The 20,132-nt window shown below is 42.0% G+C and overlaps 2 protein-coding genes across 4 annotated transcripts; both read right to left on the reverse strand.

Moving 5' to 3' along the window:
• Positions 1–357: 357 nt before the first annotated feature.
• On the reverse strand, positions 358–3,347 carry LOC106563585 (eukaryotic translation initiation factor 1A, X-chromosomal). 2 transcript variants are annotated; one of them, XM_014129301.2, is made up of 7 exons: positions 3,061–3,341; positions 2,411–2,494; positions 2,042–2,145; positions 1,710–1,760; positions 1,547–1,628; positions 1,189–1,280; positions 358–627 (listed from the first exon to the last, which is right to left on the reverse strand). In XM_014129301.2, exons 1-7 carry the CDS (start codon positions 3,074–3,076, stop codon positions 622–624), a joined length of 435 nt encoding a protein of 144 aa, XP_013984776.1. In that variant the 5' UTR covers positions 3,077–3,341; the 3' UTR covers positions 358–621. The 2 variants fall into 2 exon arrangements, with proteins under 2 accessions (XP_013984776.1, XP_045546038.1); XM_045690082.1 differs by having other exon boundaries at positions 1,547–1,760; positions 3,061–3,347.
• A 29-nt stretch (positions 3,348–3,376) lies between these two features.
• LOC106563584 (ribosomal protein S6 kinase alpha-3) lies at positions 3,377–19,864 on the reverse strand. 2 transcript variants are annotated; one of them, XM_045690081.1, is made up of 22 exons: positions 19,528–19,864; positions 19,021–19,062; positions 17,831–17,947; positions 17,585–17,666; positions 17,336–17,416; positions 17,139–17,218; positions 16,883–17,001; positions 16,643–16,680; positions 16,319–16,461; positions 16,073–16,143; positions 15,884–15,972; positions 13,206–13,270; positions 12,763–12,865; positions 12,537–12,661; positions 12,312–12,437; positions 12,127–12,216; positions 8,859–9,017; positions 8,505–8,666; positions 8,254–8,330; positions 8,003–8,120; positions 6,305–6,445; positions 3,377–6,199 (listed from the first exon to the last, which is right to left on the reverse strand). In XM_045690081.1, the coding sequence occupies exons 1-22, from the start codon at positions 19,591–19,593 to the stop codon at positions 6,077–6,079; spliced, it is 2,217 nt and encodes a 738-aa protein (XP_045546037.1). In that variant the 5' UTR covers positions 19,594–19,864; the 3' UTR covers positions 3,377–6,076. The 2 variants fall into 2 exon arrangements, with proteins under 2 accessions (XP_045546037.1, XP_013984775.1); XM_014129300.2 differs by having other exon boundaries at positions 16,883–16,989; positions 19,528–19,863.
• Between the last annotated feature and the right edge of the window lie 268 nt (positions 19,865–20,132).

Consider the following 20,132-nt stretch of genomic DNA (forward strand, 5'->3'; position numbering starts at 1 on the left):
AAACTGGGCGAAGTATCCGTTTCCTAGGCTTAAATGCAGCATTGTTATTGATAGGTGGAATACTGTATAAAAACAAGGTACTATTACATACTAGGTCCAGTGTTGTGCAAATACTATAAATGCTAAATAAAAGGTTTACCAATAAGACAGAGTTCTTCTACCTGCTTTCACCATTTTTACAAAGTGAGATTTCTGTTGCCAGCCAAGATGGTTTTTGATTGAAAAGGGCATATCAAATTAGAACAAATTTTAAAAGAATTACTTTATTGATCATCAATATCAAGAAAACAAAAGTATGTTCTAAAAAAAGGGGAGGGGATCCTTTTTGTTAGACAAAACAAATCTCCAGACCAAACATTTATTTCAGTTTTTTTATTTTAAATTCTGGTGTTCTGTAATTTGAGCCTATATTCCACATGAGATGGAATAAAATATAAATATATTACACCTATAACAAAAATATGAAGTGTGAACTGAAGTAGGTGTGATGATGTTCTCAGTTGACAGATTCCAGGTCTTAAGCAGTCTCAACTGACTTGAGGAAACAGGGCGCTGTTGGCAAGTATTATAGAAATGTCCACTTTCCTCTGCGTAAATGATGTGGCACACAATAGTCCTGATTCAGATCTGAGAGGAAGGGGAGAGAGGCATGTTACTAAGTACTATTACCTGACCCAATAGCAAAGACAAAACGTTCAAGCAAAATGCAGAGCGAAAAAGCATTTCACTCAATTGTATGTGATTTCAGTTGATTGACTACATCAGTCATTCATTTGGATTGGGGGGTATTCAGATTTCATACAGTTTCTGTACCATACCGGGGTATACAGTATTACCAGAAGTGCATACAAGGGGCGCACAAAACAATTTAGGTAACAGGGATCTTGATCCAGGCAGGGATTGAATGTCTCTGCTGTAACCAAGAAGATTGATGTTGACATTTAGTAGACTAAATGTATAGCTGGAGCCCTGTGCTGGATATAATTCATGACATCTTAGATTTCTGAGTTATACTTAACTTATAAGCAGTGGCGTTGCCCGTGCCCCCGCCTCAACCCCATCCCCAAAAAACATTATCGAAAATCATACCGTTGGTATTTCGAAATACCCTGGTATGCGGTATATCGCCCAAGCCTATTACCCATTGACAGCTTTCCTTGTGACTTGCAAGAGGAACCTTCTACTTACATCATCAATGTCCTCGTCGTCATCTCCAATGTCATCAAACTGAATGTCCTCGTCATCACCAGGTCCAAACGTGTCGGTCTCATTGATTTTAGCTAGGGAGTTAGAACATACACTCACCGTTAACGAACTAGCTTGCCCTAAAGAGTGCACATGTGCCCATAATCATAAGAGTACATGGCCATTAAGGCCAGACTGTTCTTCAAGATGGTCAAACATTCATAAATGACAAACAGGGTAAAATAATAATCACAGTGGTTATAGATGGTGCAACAGGTTAGCACTTCAGAAGTAAATGTCAGTTGGCTTTTCATAGCCGAGCATTCAGTGGTCGAAAAGCAGGTAGGTCCCAGATACTTACCATGTTCAGGAAGCTCCCCATAGGCCTTCAAACTCCTGGCCTCATCTGCATTGTACTTCAGGATAACATCAGCCTTTTGGTCCTTTAAGGAAGAATGCAATGTATTATCATTATCATTCAAAAATACAAACCATTGCTGATTTTTGTCTCTCATAATTATTACCTGGTAATCTCGAAGTCCCACCAGGATGATGTCTGAACTGTTGATCCAAACCTGCCCAAGAGAGAATAACAAGATGTCAGCAAGGAGAATTCGGAGTATAATAACTGTAATACTTCCATCATAGAACTGGACACATACAGCCCAGGTAGAAGAGTCTGTCAACCCTCATGTCATTTACAACCCAAAGCATTACGGAAGTAGCGCGTATAGGATGATGACATTGGATTGCATTTATACAGTTCACATATGATCAAGTCTTCAGCCTCCAGCTATTTGCCAAATTTTGTGACTAGTAGCACTAACGCTATATAGGCTACTGTGTACACAATTACCTTTTTCCGTAGCTTTCCTCGGATGTGGCATAGTCGCTTGACTCCATCAAAACACATAGCTTCCAGTCGTCCATTACCCAACATCTTAATCACCTGTGCATATTCTAGATTAGAACAGACAACAGAGATTAAGCAGTTAGGCAATTCATATAGAGGTCACGATGTGGCTCAAATGTACGTGCTGAACTGGTAACCAGGGAGCACACAAATGTTGAATACATCTGATCGAGGTCATATATTGTATTCGATTAGTAGCTACACTGTTAGCATGGTCAGTGTTAAAGCAGTTGACAGTTGGTTAAAATTAAGTCAGAACCTATTTGCTAAGTTTACAGACTAAATAAGGTTGAAGGGGGACCTTGCACTCACCTTGGCCATCCTCTTTGAATACCAGCTCTCTCTTTTCTGATTCATTCTCATTTTTACCACGTCGCCGATTCTTTCCTCCCTTACCTGTAATGAGATGAGAGGATGAGAGATATTGGAATGCCAATTTTTCTATCTAATGGGTGACTATCATTCCAATTCCACCAGTCATTTGGCAACATGAGTCAAATAAACACGGATAAATAGGCCAACCAAATGGCTGTAGCCTAGCTACACACATACTTTAATGAATTCCTTTTATCTGTGCTAGTTAGCTAGTGAATGTGACAGCATCAGGGCTGAGGCTCAAGATGATGGGCACAGGGCAGGGATATTTTTGGCCTACCGCACTAGTTGGTACTAACGTCATTCAGTTGCGCAAAATAATGTGACAAAAGGCAGTTCATAGTTCGCCAGTCGAATTCCTAAATTATTAATAGTCAAATTGCGATAAAATAAACAATATGACGTTGGTGGTAATGAAGGTTAAGCAACGTTTCCACGCTTTTAAATATTTGTAAAATGCCATACGGTGCCTTCCCCCAGTCACGTTGCTAAGCATGGGCCCGGGTGGCTAGCTAGCTAGCATAAACATAAACCATTCCATGGAATAACGTTAGCTAACAACCAAAGGCAACATGTTTGCTACTTACCTTTATTCTTAGGCATATTCCCAAACGAACAGGCTTTGTTAAATCAGTCCTGTTTTGTCCGTATCGAATTGTGTGTTATAAAAATGGAATGAAATACCAATCCGTGACGATGTCACACACTTACAAAGTTAGCAAGCTTGTTAGCTTAGCTTTCTCGGGGAAACCTCTTCCGCTTGCAACACCGTGAAGCAGCATTAGGGTTTAAAAAGTGGCTTCCTACCCATGTTTCCTAACTGATCTGGTCTCCAACTTCATATACGCATTAAAATGGATAGTTATGTGGCCTTTCGGTGGAGGAAAGAATTAACAAGTGATGCATTATTTGATTGTATATTTATTTGATGTATTCATGATCATTTTTTAGGTTACAAATGATGCTGCAGTCACTTGCCTGGCCCACATCTACTGAGTCAAACATTTCTCTGTAAAACATGGAAACAAGAGGTCAAAGCAGAGGGGAAAGACGGTTTCTATTTGCCCCTCCATCTAGCATGGTACATTCCCCAGCATCTTCTTGGAAAGCCCTCCCCCCCCCCCACTAAAGCTGTCCTGTGACCATCATGCACAGCAAGTAGAAAATGTTTCATTCATCAACATATACAAAAATACATTCTTAATGGTCTCTTAAAAGTAGACTGGAAAAGTAATCTGAATTGCTATAAGTATATCCCAAGTTCACGTTTCCCTTTATGATTATGAGAAGGACCAAAAAATTGAAAGTCTAAGTAAAGCAAGAAAACTCCAACCCCTCTGGGCCCTGCCCCAACACAAAGGTCTGAGAGAAAGTGCAGCAGCAGATACTGGAGTGAGGAAGGAGGTTAGCACTTTTTCTCCCCCATTGCTGACAGGGCCTTGGTAAACTGTTGCACAATTGAGTTTGTCAGTGTCCAAACCCTAATTGCCCATCTAAATGACGTAAATGTAATAATTCCATGTTGCTTATTCCCAGAGCCTTGTATTTAGAAAGTTGAGCCAATGCGGTTTCCGCATCATGATGCATTTTATATTGACACTTAACATTAGCTACATGGGGAATATAAAAATAAAATAAGAAAAATGGTATAAAACTGAATGTCTGAATTGGGCATTATGATGCAAAAACATGACACTAAAACATTCCATGGCAGCCATAATAGTTCCATAGAAATAGAATGAATAGAACAGGCATCCCCATTAAAGTCAATGGTAGCATAATGGCTGGACTGGCAGCCATTAAGTGTACCCATGACTAGGTTGAATATGACAAAGGTTAAGACAACAGGATTCTAATAGCCCATAAGTCTTTGCAAGAATAGGACCAGCTGTGCTAGTTAGCAATGGCGCTGGTAGTTAACGAACACCGTTGATCCCAGATTTGTGACAACGCTGTCTTAACTTGTATATTTTTTCCCTAGACCAATGGCAGGAAGTAAAAGCAAGAAGTATAAACTTCAATCTGTTAAATCAACTCAACTGACATTACAAAAAATACATTCATGAGCCACATCAGCTAGCACACTAGTGTCAAACTCATTCCACTGAGGGCCGAGTGTCTGCGTGTTTTTGCTCCTCCCTTGTACTTGATTGATGAATTAAGATCACTAATTAGTAAGGAACTCCCCACACTTGATTGTCTAGGGATTCATTAAAAGGAAAAACCAACAGACAAGGCCCTCCATGTAAAAAGTTTACATCCCTGAGCTAGCATCATTTGAATGAACATTCTACATTACCATGGCAATCCAGAATCTGTTGATAGAATATTCCAAATAAAACCTAGCGGTCAAACAGGTTCCATTCATTTTTCCCATAGGGGATTTTAGAAACACTTAAAATAAGGGCTTTTTGATAACGGTGTAAATCTCTCTAGGACAAGGTGACATAAATATATTCACCTGTATTTATCCCCCCCGCAAAAAAATGGCTAATTAACTGTGAACGTGGCCATCATAAAGAACTACAAATGCCATGATGACCTGGACAAGACTGCCAAATCGAGGCAAAGGAAATGTCTGGATTAACCATTTTAGTTACATTTAGTAATGAATAAATTGGCAAAATGTCTTTAAATTGACAACTATGTGAACTGTCTTGACACAATAACTGTTAGCAAAGGTGTCAGCACGTGCATGAGCTTGCAGGTATTTGTAATCTTGCATGATGTCTACTTTGACACTAATTAGCATTTTTGAAGCAGAGTAAATGGAGACAAATATATTGGTTTGTCAGAGATTTACATGGTCATCAAAATGACAAGCCAGGGTAAGCCTACACCAAACATAGCCCTTATTAAGTATTTACATTTCCTATGGGAAAAATGAATGGTGGAAAAACAATTGGAACCATTTCCCTGTTTAACTGCTAGGTTTTAGGAGTGTTATGACACCTCCACTGTGGTGAGTGTTCCCATGAGTTTACCAGTCAAATTGCCAGGGTTAGAGCACCAAGTCAGTTCCATTCATTCTATTTCTATGGTTAGCTCCCAATTTAACGTGACATGGGAACATGTAAACAACGCTATGTAACCAAATGTCTGGAATTAGAACAAAATAACACATTCTAAAAGTTGGCCTAACTAAAAATATGACTGTTTACACATATCTAATCTTTTCAGCTCTATACAAGTGCATAGGTAGGGGCTTAGCGGTTGACTTGGAATAAGGGGGACTGACTGTGCTCCATGCAACTGGGGGAAACATAATTTTAACCCTTTCCAAACCCCTTCATCCCCCAGTGCTTAACTCAATCTCTGTTTAAACACAGACCTATAGGAACCCGTATACATTAAATTCTATTTTTGTAGTAAATATCTCATTTTCATAAAATATACAGTTCAGCCTTTCCAAGAGTTTGTAACTTTTGGTCTGAAGGCAGTGATGATTGTACAAGCAAAAACATGATACATTTTCTCAGTGAATGGGTTACCGTTTCTTTTTGGTCTTACACACTGTTCTTCTAACACAGCGGGAGTCGAAACACACTAATGCACTGGTGCAGTAGCATTAAACAGGTGAGATTGATACTAGTGGCAGGTGGATCACAGGGCTGTGGAGGTCAACTTCTTCACTCCTCTTCGTTGAGCTAACGAGGAGCGCCCAACAGGGTCCAGCACAGGGGGAACATGCATGTTCAGAGCAGAGTAAGTGGCTGCCATCGCACCCTGTAAGAGGGAGAACAGTCTTGGTGTTAATTTATCAATACCCAGCAGAGAAGCTTTCAGAGTGGCAGAAAAGAGAGACTAGTGCATTGAATAAAGTTTTGTTACCTTGACCAAATGAGGAGCATCCTGTCTATTGAGCTGGTACATGGGCAACTGGTCCTTGTGTAATATCCAAGGGTGTCGCAGCACCTGAGCAGCAGTTAGCCTCTGGTGGGGGTCCACATGCAGCATCTTGGACACTAGGTCCTAAAGACAGCAATGTCAATGTTCAGATTGTGCATACTATCTCTTCCATCAAGTATACAGTGCATTCGGAAAGTATTCAGATCCATTCACTTTTTCCACTTTGTTACATTACAGACTTATTCTAAAATTGATTAAATCGTTTTTATTCCCTCAAATCTACACACAATGACAAATCAAAAACAGGTTTAGAAATTTTAGCATTTTTTTTTTATAAATCTAAAACATCACATTTACATAAGTATTCAGGACCCTTTACTCAGTAATTTGTTGAAGCATCTTTGGCAGCAATCACAGCGAGTCTTCTTGGGTATGACGCTACAAGCTTGGCACACCTGTATTCGGGGAGTTTCTCCCATTCTTTCTGCAGATCCTCTCAAGCTGTCAGGTTGGATGGGGAGTGTCGCTGCACAGCTATTTTAAGGTCTCTCCAGAGACGTTAGATTGGGTTCAAGTCCGGGCTATGGCTGGGCCACTCATGGACATTCAGGAGACTTGTCTTGAAGCCACTCCTGCGTTGTCTTGGCTATGCTTAGGGTCATTGTCCTGTTGGAAGGTAAACCTTCTGAGGTCTGAGGTCCTGAGCGCTCTGGAGCAGGTTTTCATCAAGGATCTCTGTACTTTGCTCCATTCATCTTTCCCTCGATCCTGACTATTCTCCCAGTCCCTGCCGCTGAAAAACATCCCCACAGCATGATGCTGCCACCACCATGCTTCACTGTAGGGATGGTATTGGCCAGGTGATGAGCGGTGCCTGGTTTACCCCAGATGTAACGCTTGGCATTCAGGCCAAAGAGTTCAATCTTGGTTTCATCAGACCAGAGGATCTGTTTCTCATAGTCTGAGAGTCCATTAAGTGCCTTTTGGCAAACTCCAAGCAGGCTGTCATGTACCGTTTACTGAGGAGTGGCTTCCATCTGGCCACTCTACTATAAAAGGCCTGATTGGTGGAGTGCTGCAGAGATGGTTGTCCTTCTGGAAGGTTCTCCCATCTCTACAGAGGAACTCTGGAGCTCTAGGAAGAGTCTTGGTGGTTCCAAACGTATTCCGTTTAAGAATGATGTAGGCCACTGTGTTCTTAGGGGCATTCAATGCTTCAGAAATGTGTTGGTACCCTTTCCCAGATCTGTTCCTCGATACAATCCCGTCTCGGAGCTCTACGGACAATATCTTTGACCTCATGGTTTTGTTTTTGCCCTGACATGCACTGTCAACTCTGGGACCTTATATAGACAGGCCTGTGCCTTTCCAAATCATGTTCAATCAATTGAATTTACCACAGGTGGACTCCAATCAAGTTTTTTTTTATTTTTAATACATTTGCAAAAAATGTCATTATGGGGTATCGTGTGTAGATTGATGAAAAAAAAATAATATTGAATCCATTTTAGAACAAGGCTGTAACATAACAAAAATTTGGAAAAAGTGAAGGGGGCTGAATACTTTCCGAATGCACTGTATAGTGCTAGGAAAAGGACTCAGTTTTGAAACCACTATCATAGAGTAATTGGACACTATGGAAAACACAGTGCTGCAGTACAACTGACATCCCAGACATACCTTGGCCTCTGCTGAGACTGAATTCCAGTAGCCGCCCGTCAGAGAGAACTTTCCACTGCCGATCCGAGCCAAGATCTCTTCGGGAGTATCCTCTGGTCCATTGGCGAATGGAGTGAACCTGAAACATCAAGATAAATACATACTTTAAAGGACTAATAAAATATGAATGTACTTTATTGTTCCTATTGGATTATGTGTTAATCGTTTTATGAACATCATTGGCTGCATTACTGTTGGTAAAGCACGCATACCCAGTAAGCATTGTATAGAGCAGCACTCCTAGACTCCAGATATCACAGGCTGCATCATAGCCCTGTTTCTTTAGGACCTAGCAACAATAGGAAGTATTGCACACTGCATTAGAATACATACATCAAAGAATGCCATGTCAGTTACTAGACAAATATATTGAAAAATGAAAATACGATGAAGTTGTTATACAGTTAGATGACCATTAGCTGAGCATGCAGGTACTGGTCACAGAAACATGTAGAAGAGACACCTCGGGGGCGACAAAGTTGGCCGTGTAGCAGGGAGTCATCAGGAGCCCGTTTTCAGCTCTCAGCTGTTTGGCGAAGCCAAAGTCACAGATTCGGATGGACTCTGGGTTTCCAGACTCATCCACGTACAGTATGTTACTGGGCTTCAGATCTCTATGGACAACCTGAGCAGGGGGACAGAAATTCCATCAGTGACATAGTGAGTCAGGGAAGCAAATATCAGATTGCCAACTCGTATTGCTTATACAGTAGAAAGGTCCTGTGTATTGAAAGTAGCGAAGTGCTCAAAATATAGTATATACTTGGAACACGTAATATATCAGTATTATGCATCATTGTGATGGTGAATGTTTTACCCCCTGTGCATGCAGGTACTCCACAGTTTTGGTGATGGTGTGGAGAACTGCACTGGCCTCCCTCTCAGAGAAGAACTTCTGTCTGAGGATCTTATCCAGTAGCTCTCCTCCTTTCATCAGCTCTGTCACCAGGTACACTGAGCGTCCATCATCAAACACCTACAATCAACAGGGCACACAACCTCACGTCACCCAGAGAGACACTCACAAATAACTCATTATAGAGGAGTATTCAGCAAAAAAAATATATATATTCCCATAACTCTCAGAACATCAACATGCTAGCCAAACAATGAAACAACAATTCAATTGTGAATCTACACTGAACTCAACGTGTAAAGTGTTGGTCCCATGTATCATGAGCTGAAACAAAATATCCCAGAAATGTTCGACACGCACTAGGGTTATATATTTTCCCGGTATTTTACAAATGTTCCATCCTGCGAATAAATCACTTTCCTCCCGGGTAAGCCGGTATTTGCCGCCAAAACTAGAAGTGTCATTCAAAAGCATATAATGTCTGGATTTGACTAGAGCTTTGATCAGCATAAATTCAAACCTGATGTGCCATATATAAAATAAACTGAACAAAAATATAAAAGCAACATGGAACAATTAAAAATATTTTACTGAATTACAGTTCATACAAGGAAATTAGTCAATTTAAATTATTATTATACCTTTATTTCAACAAGGAACACAGACTGAGGCCAAGGTCTCCTTTATAGCTGGGCCCTGCTTTTACATGTTTACACATAGTTTAGCAAATTTGGCCCTTATCTATGGATTTTACATGACTGGGCAGGGGTGCAGCCATGGGTGGGTATAGGTCCATCCACTTGTGAGCCAGGCCCACCCACTGGAGAGCCAGGAGCAGCCAATCAGAATGAGTTTTTCCCCACAACAGGTGTTTATTACAGACAGAAATATTCCCCACGCCCCCCTCAGGTGAAGAAGCCTGATGTGGTGGTCCCGGTCTGGAGTGATTAAATCAGGGTCTGTGGTTGTGAGGCCAGTTGGACATAATGCCAAATTCTCTTAAACGATGTTGGAGGCAGCTTATGGTAGAGAAATTAACATTTAAATATCTGGAAACAGCTCTGATGGACATTCTTGAAGTCAGCATGCCAATTGCACATTCCCTCAAAACATGAGACATCTGTGGCATTGTGCTGTGTGACAAAACTGCACATTTTAGAGTGGCCTTTTATAGTCCCCAGCACAAGGTGCACCTGTGTAATGACCGTGCTGTTTCATCAGCTTCCAGATATGCCACAACTGTCAAGTGAATGGATTATCTTGGGAAAGGAGAAATGCTGACTAACACGGATGTAAACAAAGTTGTGCTCAAAATTAAAGTGAAATGAGCTTCTTGTGCGTATGGAACATTTCATAGATTTTCAATTTCAGCTCATGACACGTGGGACCAACACTTTACATGTTGCATTTATATATTTTTGCTCAGTGTACATTTTCTGAGCCCAAAAAAAGCCCAAATGATTGTGCCGTTATCCAATACACACAACAGAGAACCATAAAAGCCCATATACAGTTGAAGTCAGAAGTTTACATACACCTTAAACAAATACATTTAAACTCAGTTTCACAATTCCTGATATTTAATCCAAGTAAAAATTCCCTGTCTTAGGTCAGTTAGGTTTCACCACCTTATTTTAAGAATGTGAAAAGTCTGAATAATAGTAGAGAGAAAGATTTATTTCAACTTTTATTTCTTTCATCACATTCCCAGTGGGTCAGAAGTTGACATACACTCAATCAGTATTTGGTAGCATTGCCTTGAAATTGTTTAACTTGGGTCAAACGTTTTGGGTAGCCTTCCACAAGCTTCCCACAATAAGTTGGGTAAATTTTTGCCCATTCCTACTGACAGAGCTGGTGTAACTGAGTCAGGTTTCTAGGCCTCCTTGCTCGCACACGCTTTTTCAGTTCTGCCCATACATTTTCTATGGGATTGAGGTCAGGGCTTTGTGATGGCCACTCCAATACCTTGACTTTGTTGTCCTTAAGCCATTTTGCCACAACTTTGGAAGTATGCTTGGGGGTCGTTGTCCATTTGGAAGACCCATTTGCGACCAAGCTTAAACTTCCTGACTGATGTCTTGAGATGTTGTGTTACAGCATCATCGGACTGAGCTTGTTGTCATTGCAGGCAATCTCAACGCTGTGCGTTACAGGGAAGACATCCTCCTCCCTCATGTCGTACCCTTCCTGACATGACCCTCCAGCATGACAATGCCACCAGCCTTACTGCTCGTTCTGTGTGATTTCCTGCAAGACAGGAATGTCAGTGTTCTGCCATGGCCAGCGAAGAGCCCAGATCTCAATCCCATTGAGCCCGTGTGGGACCTGTTGGATCGGAGGGTGAGGGCTATGGCCATTCCCCCCAGAAATGTCCGGGAACTTGCAGGTGCCTTGGTGGAAGAGTGGGGTGACATCTCACAGCAAGAACTGGTAAATCAGATTTGTGCAGTCCATGAGGAGATGCACTGCAGTACTTAATGCAGCTGGTGGCTACACCAGATACTGACTGTTACTTTTGATTTTGACCCCCCCTCCCTTGTTCATGGATACAATATTCCATTTCTGTTAGTCACATGTCTGTGGAACTTGTTCAGTTTATGTCTCGGTTGTTGAATCTTGTTATGTTCATACAAATATTTACACATCTTAAGTTTGCTGAAAATTAACGCAGTTGACAGTGAGAGGGCGTTTCTTTTTTTGCTAAGTTTAGGATAATAGCACCATCTTGCTGTAACTTCAGTCAACGGTGACATCAGAGGGCCTCCCGAGTGGCGCAGCGGTCTAAGGCACTGCATCGGAGTGCTTGAGGCATCACTACAGACCCGGGTTCGTTCCCGGGCTGTATCACAACCAGCCTTGATCGGGAATCCCATAAGGTGTGGCACAATTGGCCCAGCGTCGTCCGGGTTAGTAGAGGTTTTACTTGGCTCATTGTGCTCTAGCGACTCCTTGTGGCAGGCTGGGGGCCTGCAGGCTGACCTCAGTGGTCAGTTGAACAGCGTTTCCTCCGACACATTGGTGCGGCTGGCTTCCAGGTTAAGCGGGCGGGTGTTAAGAAGCGCTGTTTGGCAGGTCATGTTTTGGAGGATGCATGACTCACCTCCTGAGCCCGTTTGGGAGTTGCAGCGATGAGAGAAGATCAAAATTAGGAAGAAAAAGGGGATAAAATACAACAAAAAACAGTGCTGCTTGCTTCTTTTGCATACTGCTGATGTTAATGACTCACATCTTTGAGAGTGATGATGTTGGGGTGCTGTCCATAGCGCAGAAGAATCTCCACCTCTTCTGTGGGGTCCCTCTTGGCCTTACTGATGATCTGGGATAACAACATCAGTAATAACAGTTAACCCTACCATTCTACCATGGGCATTCCCAGGGTGAGACATGGGCATCCCCAGGGTTACAGCTCACCTTTACAGCATAATCCATACTGTTGCTCTTCTGAACACAGCGCTTGCATATGGAGTAAGAGCCCACACCAATGTCCTCCTTCACATCGTAGGCATCACTAAACTGTGCTGTGTTTCTGTGGAGTTGCTGAAGAGAGAAATAGACACAGAGACAAATTCTGTTATTTCCACACACAACCATATTATAATAAATACAGAGACCTATCCAGTGCGTGTGTGTTGGTACCTGTACAGAGGACATGTTGATGTTAATGTTCTGTGGAGGTTGACTCTCCTCATCTGAGATAGCCACAAAGCTGAAGCCTCTAAACAGCTGGTTGGTGTTGGCACTCGGGGGACAGCCAGGAGAGTCTGTGGGGAAAATCCTCATGTCAACCCTCACTACTTTTCATTCACACACACAATTATGAAACTGTATTGTATAAAGCGCCAAACAAGAATCTGACATTTACCCCGTGGAGTTTTTGCAGTGAATTCAGAGTCAAAGTAGATGGTGTCATCAGGTCTGCCACTCGCAGGTTTGAAGGGGGGATGGAGTTCTCTCCTGAATAATTTCTACAGGCATACCAAGAAAAAAGGGAAAAACATTGGAATAAACCTTAACATGTTCATTTTATTTAACTGGGCAAGTAAGAACAAATTCCTATTTACAATGATGGCCTAATCAAGCCAAACCCTAACCCAGACGACGCTGGGCCAATTGTGCGCCGCCCTATGAGACTCCCATTCACAGCTGGTTGTGATACAGCCCGGAATCGAACCAGGGTCTGTAGTGACGCCTCTAGAACTTAGACAGCTGTGCCTCTTGGGAGTTTGAAAACATAAAGCATTTATAATACACACGGGACAGAGGAGCAGGCAGATGGCAAACACGCATATTAATAGGCAAACTTACGTTCCAGTCAATTGTGGAAAATAAGGAATGTCTCTTGATCTCTTCCACTCCGTCTGGACCAGCACCTGTGAACAACAAATCCACACACATTACAGGATACCTGTGGTATCTTTTGTAATAAGATTGCAGTTCAGTGATGACAAATATCAAACACTATTATTTTCTTGCCCTTTTTCTTCCCAATTTCATGGTATATAATTGGTAGTTACAGTCTTGTCCCATCGCTGCAACTCCCGTACGGACTCGGGAGAGGCGAAGGTCGAGAGTCATGCGTTCTCTGAAACACAACCCTGCCAAGCCACACTGCTTCTTGACACACTGCATGCTTAACCCAGAAGCCAGCCGCACCAATGGGTCAGAGGAAACAGTCCAACTTGTGATTGTGTCAGTGTGCATGTGCCCGGCCCGTCACAGGAGTCACTAGAACGCGATGGGACAAGGACATCCTTGCCGTCCAAACCCTCCCCTAACCCGGACGACGCTAGGCCAAATTGTACGCCGCTTCACGGGTCTCCCGGTCACGGCTGACTGCAACACAGCCCAGGCTAGAACCCAGATCTATAGTGGCGCCTTTAGCACTGCGATGCATTGCCTTAGACCGCTGCACCACTTGGAAGACAACCAAACACGATGTTCTGACTAGAGTGGTAAGATATTTTTTTTCCCATTTAAGTGAGATTTATTTAAAAGGGGCAATCTGCGATTGCTACATACATTTTTGGACTTGTGAATGAATGATATGTGCAGTTGAAGTCAAAGGTTTACATACACTTAGGTTGGAGTCATTAAAACTCGTTTTTCAACCACTCCACAAATTTCTTGTTAACAAACTATAGTTTTGGCAAGTCGGTTAGGACATCTATGTGGATGACAAGTAATTTTTCCAACAATTGTTTACAGACAGATTATTTCACCATCACAATTCCAGTGGGTCAGAAGTTTACATACACTAAGTTGACTGTGCCTTTAAACAGCTTGGAAAATTCCAGAAAATGATGTCATGGCTTTAGAAGCTTCTGATAGGCTAATTGACAGCATTTGAGTCAATTGGAGGTGTGCCTGTGGATGTATTTCAAGGCCTACCTTCAAACTCAGTGCCTCTTTGCTTGACATGGGAAAATCAAAAGAAATCAGCCAAGACCTCAGAAAAAAAACTGGTTCATCCTTGGGAGCAATTTCCAAATGCCTGAAGGTATCACGTTCATCTATACAAACAATAGTACGCAAGTATATACACCATGGGACCCTGCAGCCGTGATACCGCTCAGGAAGGAGACGCGTTCTAGAGATTAACGTACTTTGGCGCGAAAAGTGCAACTCAATCCCAGAACAACAGCAAAGGACCTTGTGATGATGCTGGAGGAAACAGGTACAAAAGTAACCATATCCAGACTAAAACGAGTCCTATATCGACATAACCTGAAAGGCCACAAAGCAAGGAAGAAGCCACTGCTCCAAAACCGCCATAAAAAAGCCAGACTACGGTTTGCAACTGCACATGGGGACAAAGACCGTACTTTTTGGAGAAATATCCTCTGGTTTGATGAAACAAAAATAGCACTGGTTGGCGTTAATGACCATCGTTATGTTTGGAGGAGAAAAGGGGGAGGCTTGCAAGCCGAAGAACACCATCCCAACCATGAAGCACGGGGATGGCAGCATCATGTTGTGGGGGTGCTTTGCAGCACTTCACAAAATAGATGGCATCATGAGGTAGGAAAATTAGGTGGATATATTGAAGCAACATCTCAAGACATCAGTCAGGAAGTTAAAGATTGGTGGCAAATGTGTCTTCCAAATGGACAACGACCCCCAAGCATACTTCCAAAGTTGTGGCAAAATGGCTTAAGGACAACAAAGTCAAGGTATTGGAGTGGCCATCACAAATCCCTGACCTCAATCCTATAGAACATTTGTGGGCAGAACCGAAAAAGCGTGTGCGAGCAAGGATGCCTACAAACCTGACTCAGTTACACCAGCTCTGTCAGGAGGAATGGGCCAAAATTCACCCAACTTATTGTGGGAAGCTTGTGGAAGACTACCCAAAACGTTTGACCCAAGTTAAACAATTTAAAGGCAATGCTACCAAATACTAATTGAGTGCATGTAAACTTCTGACCCACTGGGAATATGATGAAAGAAATAAAAGCAGAAAAAAATTATTCTGACATTTCACATTCTTAAAATAAAGTGGTGATCCTAACTGACCTAAGACAGGGAATTGTTACTAGGATTAAATGTCAGGAATTATGAAAAACTGAGTTTAAATGTATTTGGCTAAGGAGTATGTAAACTTCCGACTTCAACTGCATTGATTCTTGAATAAGATAACTTATAAAATACCTCATGAGCTTAGTTCAACTGTTGTACTCCATTACAACTAAAAAAAAAGCTTGTTTTACTCCAATGTTTGTAAACAAAGTACATGTAAAAACACTATATAGCCTAAAGTTTTAAGACTATAAATGTTGATATCATGAATGGTCAGTCTTTGCATCCATAGCTATGTCTATGAATTTGAGAGTGGTTACATTTCTCCAGCCCCATCCCTCAGCTTTTTACCAAAACAAGGGCAGGGATGCGCTTTGTTATTGTTTCAACTGCTGATTGCCACTTTAAGCACTCATCAGTTACAAGCCATGGTGCACAATACCATTTTAGTGATGGAGATTGATTACCTAGTCTGTTGCCTGGGTTGCGTTTGAAAAGGTTACGTAGGAGAGATTGGGCGTCTTGGCTCAGGAACTGTGGCATTCCCAACTTGGCCCTGCAGTGCAAACAAAATTACCATGGTAGATTGAGATCAAACTGTTATTTGCTAACAGCCTGGTTAAACTGGTGCTCAAGACAGGTTGAGTAAGACGCACTTCAGTATCATGGTCATGGTTTCCTTCCGGTCCTTCCCTTGGAAAGGCAGTGTCCCAGTCAGCATCTCAAACTAGGGAAGATGAAAACAACGTTTTATTAACATGTCTAATCAGTGGCAATATCAGCCATTGGACACATTGGCCCATCCAGGCAGATATGAATGTGGACACACTTGATCAGATATTTGAACACATCCCAGGGTAATGAATTGCAAAGAGAGATCCATTTGGAACTCCAGCACTCACCATGAGCACGCCATAGGACCACCAGTCAGCGCTAAGGGTGTGTCCTCGGCGGTTCACGACCTCTGGTGCCATGTACTCCACTGTTCCACAGAAAGAGTAGGCCTTGTTCTCATGATCAATTGACTCTTTACTAAGGCCGAAGTCTGGAACAAACAAAGGGCAACAAAATGAGTCGAGCTGAAAATGGTACATAGGAAGACTAAGGGCCCCTAAAATTAAAAGGCATTAAAAACACTTTCTTATTCTGCTCAGTGGCTGAGTCAGGCTGAGTGTGAATATGAAGCATTAATATGTAATAGGAGCAGAAAAAAAAAAATCACCCACCAGTGAGTTTGATATGGCCCTCCTCATCTAACAGAATGCTGAAAGGACAGAGTGATCTCAATCAGAGGAAATTCAACATCCGCCAGCAGAAACACATACAGTAAACAGACAGTATATAACATAACTTCAAAGCTCAAAATAACAGATTGATATAAAAAATATGATATCATTTTGCTGATTGGAAGAGAAACAAGTACCTAATGGGAATAAGCAATGTCATAGCATTAGTGTAATACGTACTTCTCAGGTTTAAGGTCTCTGTAGATGATTCCCAGGCCATGCAGATGGTCCAGGGCCAGAGCCAGCTCTGCCAGGTAGAACTTCACATCCTCCTCTGTGAACATCACCTGGTAGACAGACTTGTTAAAAACAACACACCTAATACACAAACTCGCCAAAACTATTATAATATGGACATGAATTACCAGGAAAAAAAATTAACCATTTTATTTAATGTAAAAAAACCATTTAAAAAAATGATTTGAATTCTGCTCACCTCTTTAGACAGCCGTGTGAATAGATCTCCACCTCGGAGGAAGTCCAGAATCAGGTACAGCTTCCCTTCTGTCTGGAATGCTGTGAAGAATCATGGGTACATATTGAAGTCAAAACTCATCTGTACGGTTTAATGACCTGTAGTTATATCAGACGTAGAAATATGACAGGGCAGGCAGATGATGTCTGATAACTCACCGTAGTGTAGTCTGACTATGAAAGGATGGTTCACCTCTACCAGAATGTCTCGCTCCATCTTGGTACGGACCCTATCTCGCACTGGCGATTCGTAAAACAAATTACAATTAAAAACACGACTGTATATAATTCAACAAAAAACATATATACTGTAGTTGTAAAGTAGTTTTAAAACCATTGCAAGCATGATATATTCAATATCAACAAATTCACCATATTTTTTTTTATTATCACCGCAGACTAGTGTACCTTTCAAAGTGGCCTTTTTCAGCACCTTCATAGCATACAGCTGTCCAGCATCAGGCCCTGTTATTTTCTTCACAAGGAACACCTGAACATAAAGAGACAAATCATTTCAGCTATTAATCCCAGCAGCTTCTATCAATCAGTCAATCTCATATACACAAATGTTCAGAGATATAAAAAACATAATTCATAATATTAAAAACAACATTTCGACCACTACACCATTTCATCTCACACACTGGCATTTACCTTCCCAAAGGATCCCTGTCCCAGGACCTTGCGGAGCTCAAACTGCCTAGGATCAGCCCTTTCAGAGCCCTCTTTAACATGGTTTGTGATATTGATCTCATTCACTGAGCCCTCATCCTGTGAAAGATGAGCGACACAGTCAAAACAAAACCAGGCACGCCCCAAATACACAGCAGTGTGGAGAGAGTATATCAATACACAGCAGTGTGGAGAGAGAATAGGAATACACAGTAATTCTATAAAACAAACACACACAAACGTACAGACACACGTCACAAAGAATAATAAACAGAAGCAATGGAATGAATCAAATAAAATACATTCACAAGTTTTGAAGTAAAACCCTACCAAGAAAGAGACTGTTTCAGCGCTGCATACTCAGAACCTTTTCTTTGCACTAGAGCAGAGAGTCATACTGTGGGAGGATGGAGAAATCAACTCCCATGCTTTCCCACCCAAACACAACACCAAGCCACATCAGACCCACGTACAGCACACCAGCTCTCAGCGAATTCCTTCTTTGGCCCGTGTTCTGCCCCAGCGGTGGCCAAATCCCCCATGCCGGTGCTGGGCCAGCAGAGCCCCTCTCCCTGTGTCACAGTGTGGCTGCGCTGGGATAGACTGCGCTACGCTCTGATCTGCCGGGGGAGGGAGCTCCCGACTGACAGCTTGCAACCGGTTCCATGCATCCAACACCCCCTCCCACTGCATCAAAAGGTGTGGAGGAGGATGACTAAAAGACATAGCATGCGCTCTCCCTATTTCACAGTCGCTTTCACTCGTTCGCTACCCTTATCTTCTCTTTAATCATTTTGCTCTCACCGACCCCACCACTAGTCCATATTAATACATAGTACTTAGTATTATTGTGGAGTGCCTGGATGTAGGTGTGTGAGTAGGTGAGAGGACAAAGAGAGAAAACTGAATTGAGAGAGAACATGAAACATAAATACATATGCACACACCAGTGGAGGCTAGTGAGGGGAGGACGGCTCATAATAATGGCTGGAAAGGAGGAAATACCATGGCATCATACACATGAAAATCATGTGTTTGATACCATTCCAATGATTCCCCTCCAGACATTACCACGAGCATGTTCTCCCCAATTAAGATGCCACCAACCTCCTGTGAAAATGAGACAGTCTGGGAGAAGACAGGTGAGATTATTACTAAAAATGTTTACTCACACTGCATACAGTTTCATCCTCCCCCATTGAGTCATCCATGATCTGTAACACAGAGAAAGCGATTTAACTTTGTCTCTCACACAAAATTGGGGTGGGCTCGTGTTTTTGAAACTGTGTAATATGCTTCAGGGCCAATTGTTAATTGATTAGAACATACAGAAATACAACTGTATTTAATAGGCTTAGTTTACACTTTAGAATTGGCAACCTGAACGATAAATATCACATGTTCGCTGTAGTGAGTAGTTAGCGATGTTTTTCCCACCTCACGATTTCCTGCAACAAATGGCTGTTACAGTTATCAGCCTGCACTTCTTGAGAAATAAGACAGCTAAAATCACGAATATGTAGTCCTTTTTAATCGTTTAAGTTTAATAATCAGTTTATGCGAAACTAAATCGAAGTTGGTGTCCCACAAACTGTGTGAGGAAGTGAATTCACAAGAGACCGCGTCAAACGTTGACAAATACAGCTAAGGTGGCCATCGTTCATTGGCATGTTCATTACCTCGTTTTCCGAATTCTCCAAGGCCATTTTCTGCCATGGGTCTGCTCCAAACTGTGCCAAGGGCATCTTCGACAAGAGTTCAGTCACTGCCGCGCGCTTTCACTAACTTGACACTGTCAAGGGTGGGATTCGAAAAAGTAATTCTTGAGGGGGGGTGGGTTTCCCTTAAACGAGAAAAACAAAATAGTAAAATGGTTCCAGTTCAACCCTAACTGTACGTTTAAACGGCTTTCATCACTCTTGCCAATGTTTTCTACAAACTACATAAACACTTTTTCCACATCAAAACTCACTCACTTCCGTTCTCTCTCAATATGGCGCCGTGGTTCGGTCTACCTGTATGTCAGAACGAGGCTCTGGAATGCGTCACCCGGCCATACGTCATTGGTTGGGAGGGACATTATATGGCGTCAAAACAGGTGATGATAAGCAATCACTAAGTTAAAGTTGATCAAATATGCAATATGCCTCGATGTGACATGGAAAATGTAACCTAGAACTTACATCACAATAGGGTCATATAAGTTGAATAGCCATGTCATTGTTTAACATTAAGCCTCCCATCCATGCCTTTTGTTTAGAACAAGGATCACACAGTCACACAC

The sequence above is a fragment of the Salmo salar genome, chromosome ssa11 (assembly GCF_905237065.1).
Source record: "Salmo salar chromosome ssa11, Ssal_v3.1, whole genome shotgun sequence".
Classification (NCBI taxonomy): domain Eukaryota; kingdom Metazoa; phylum Chordata; class Actinopteri; order Salmoniformes; family Salmonidae; genus Salmo; species Salmo salar.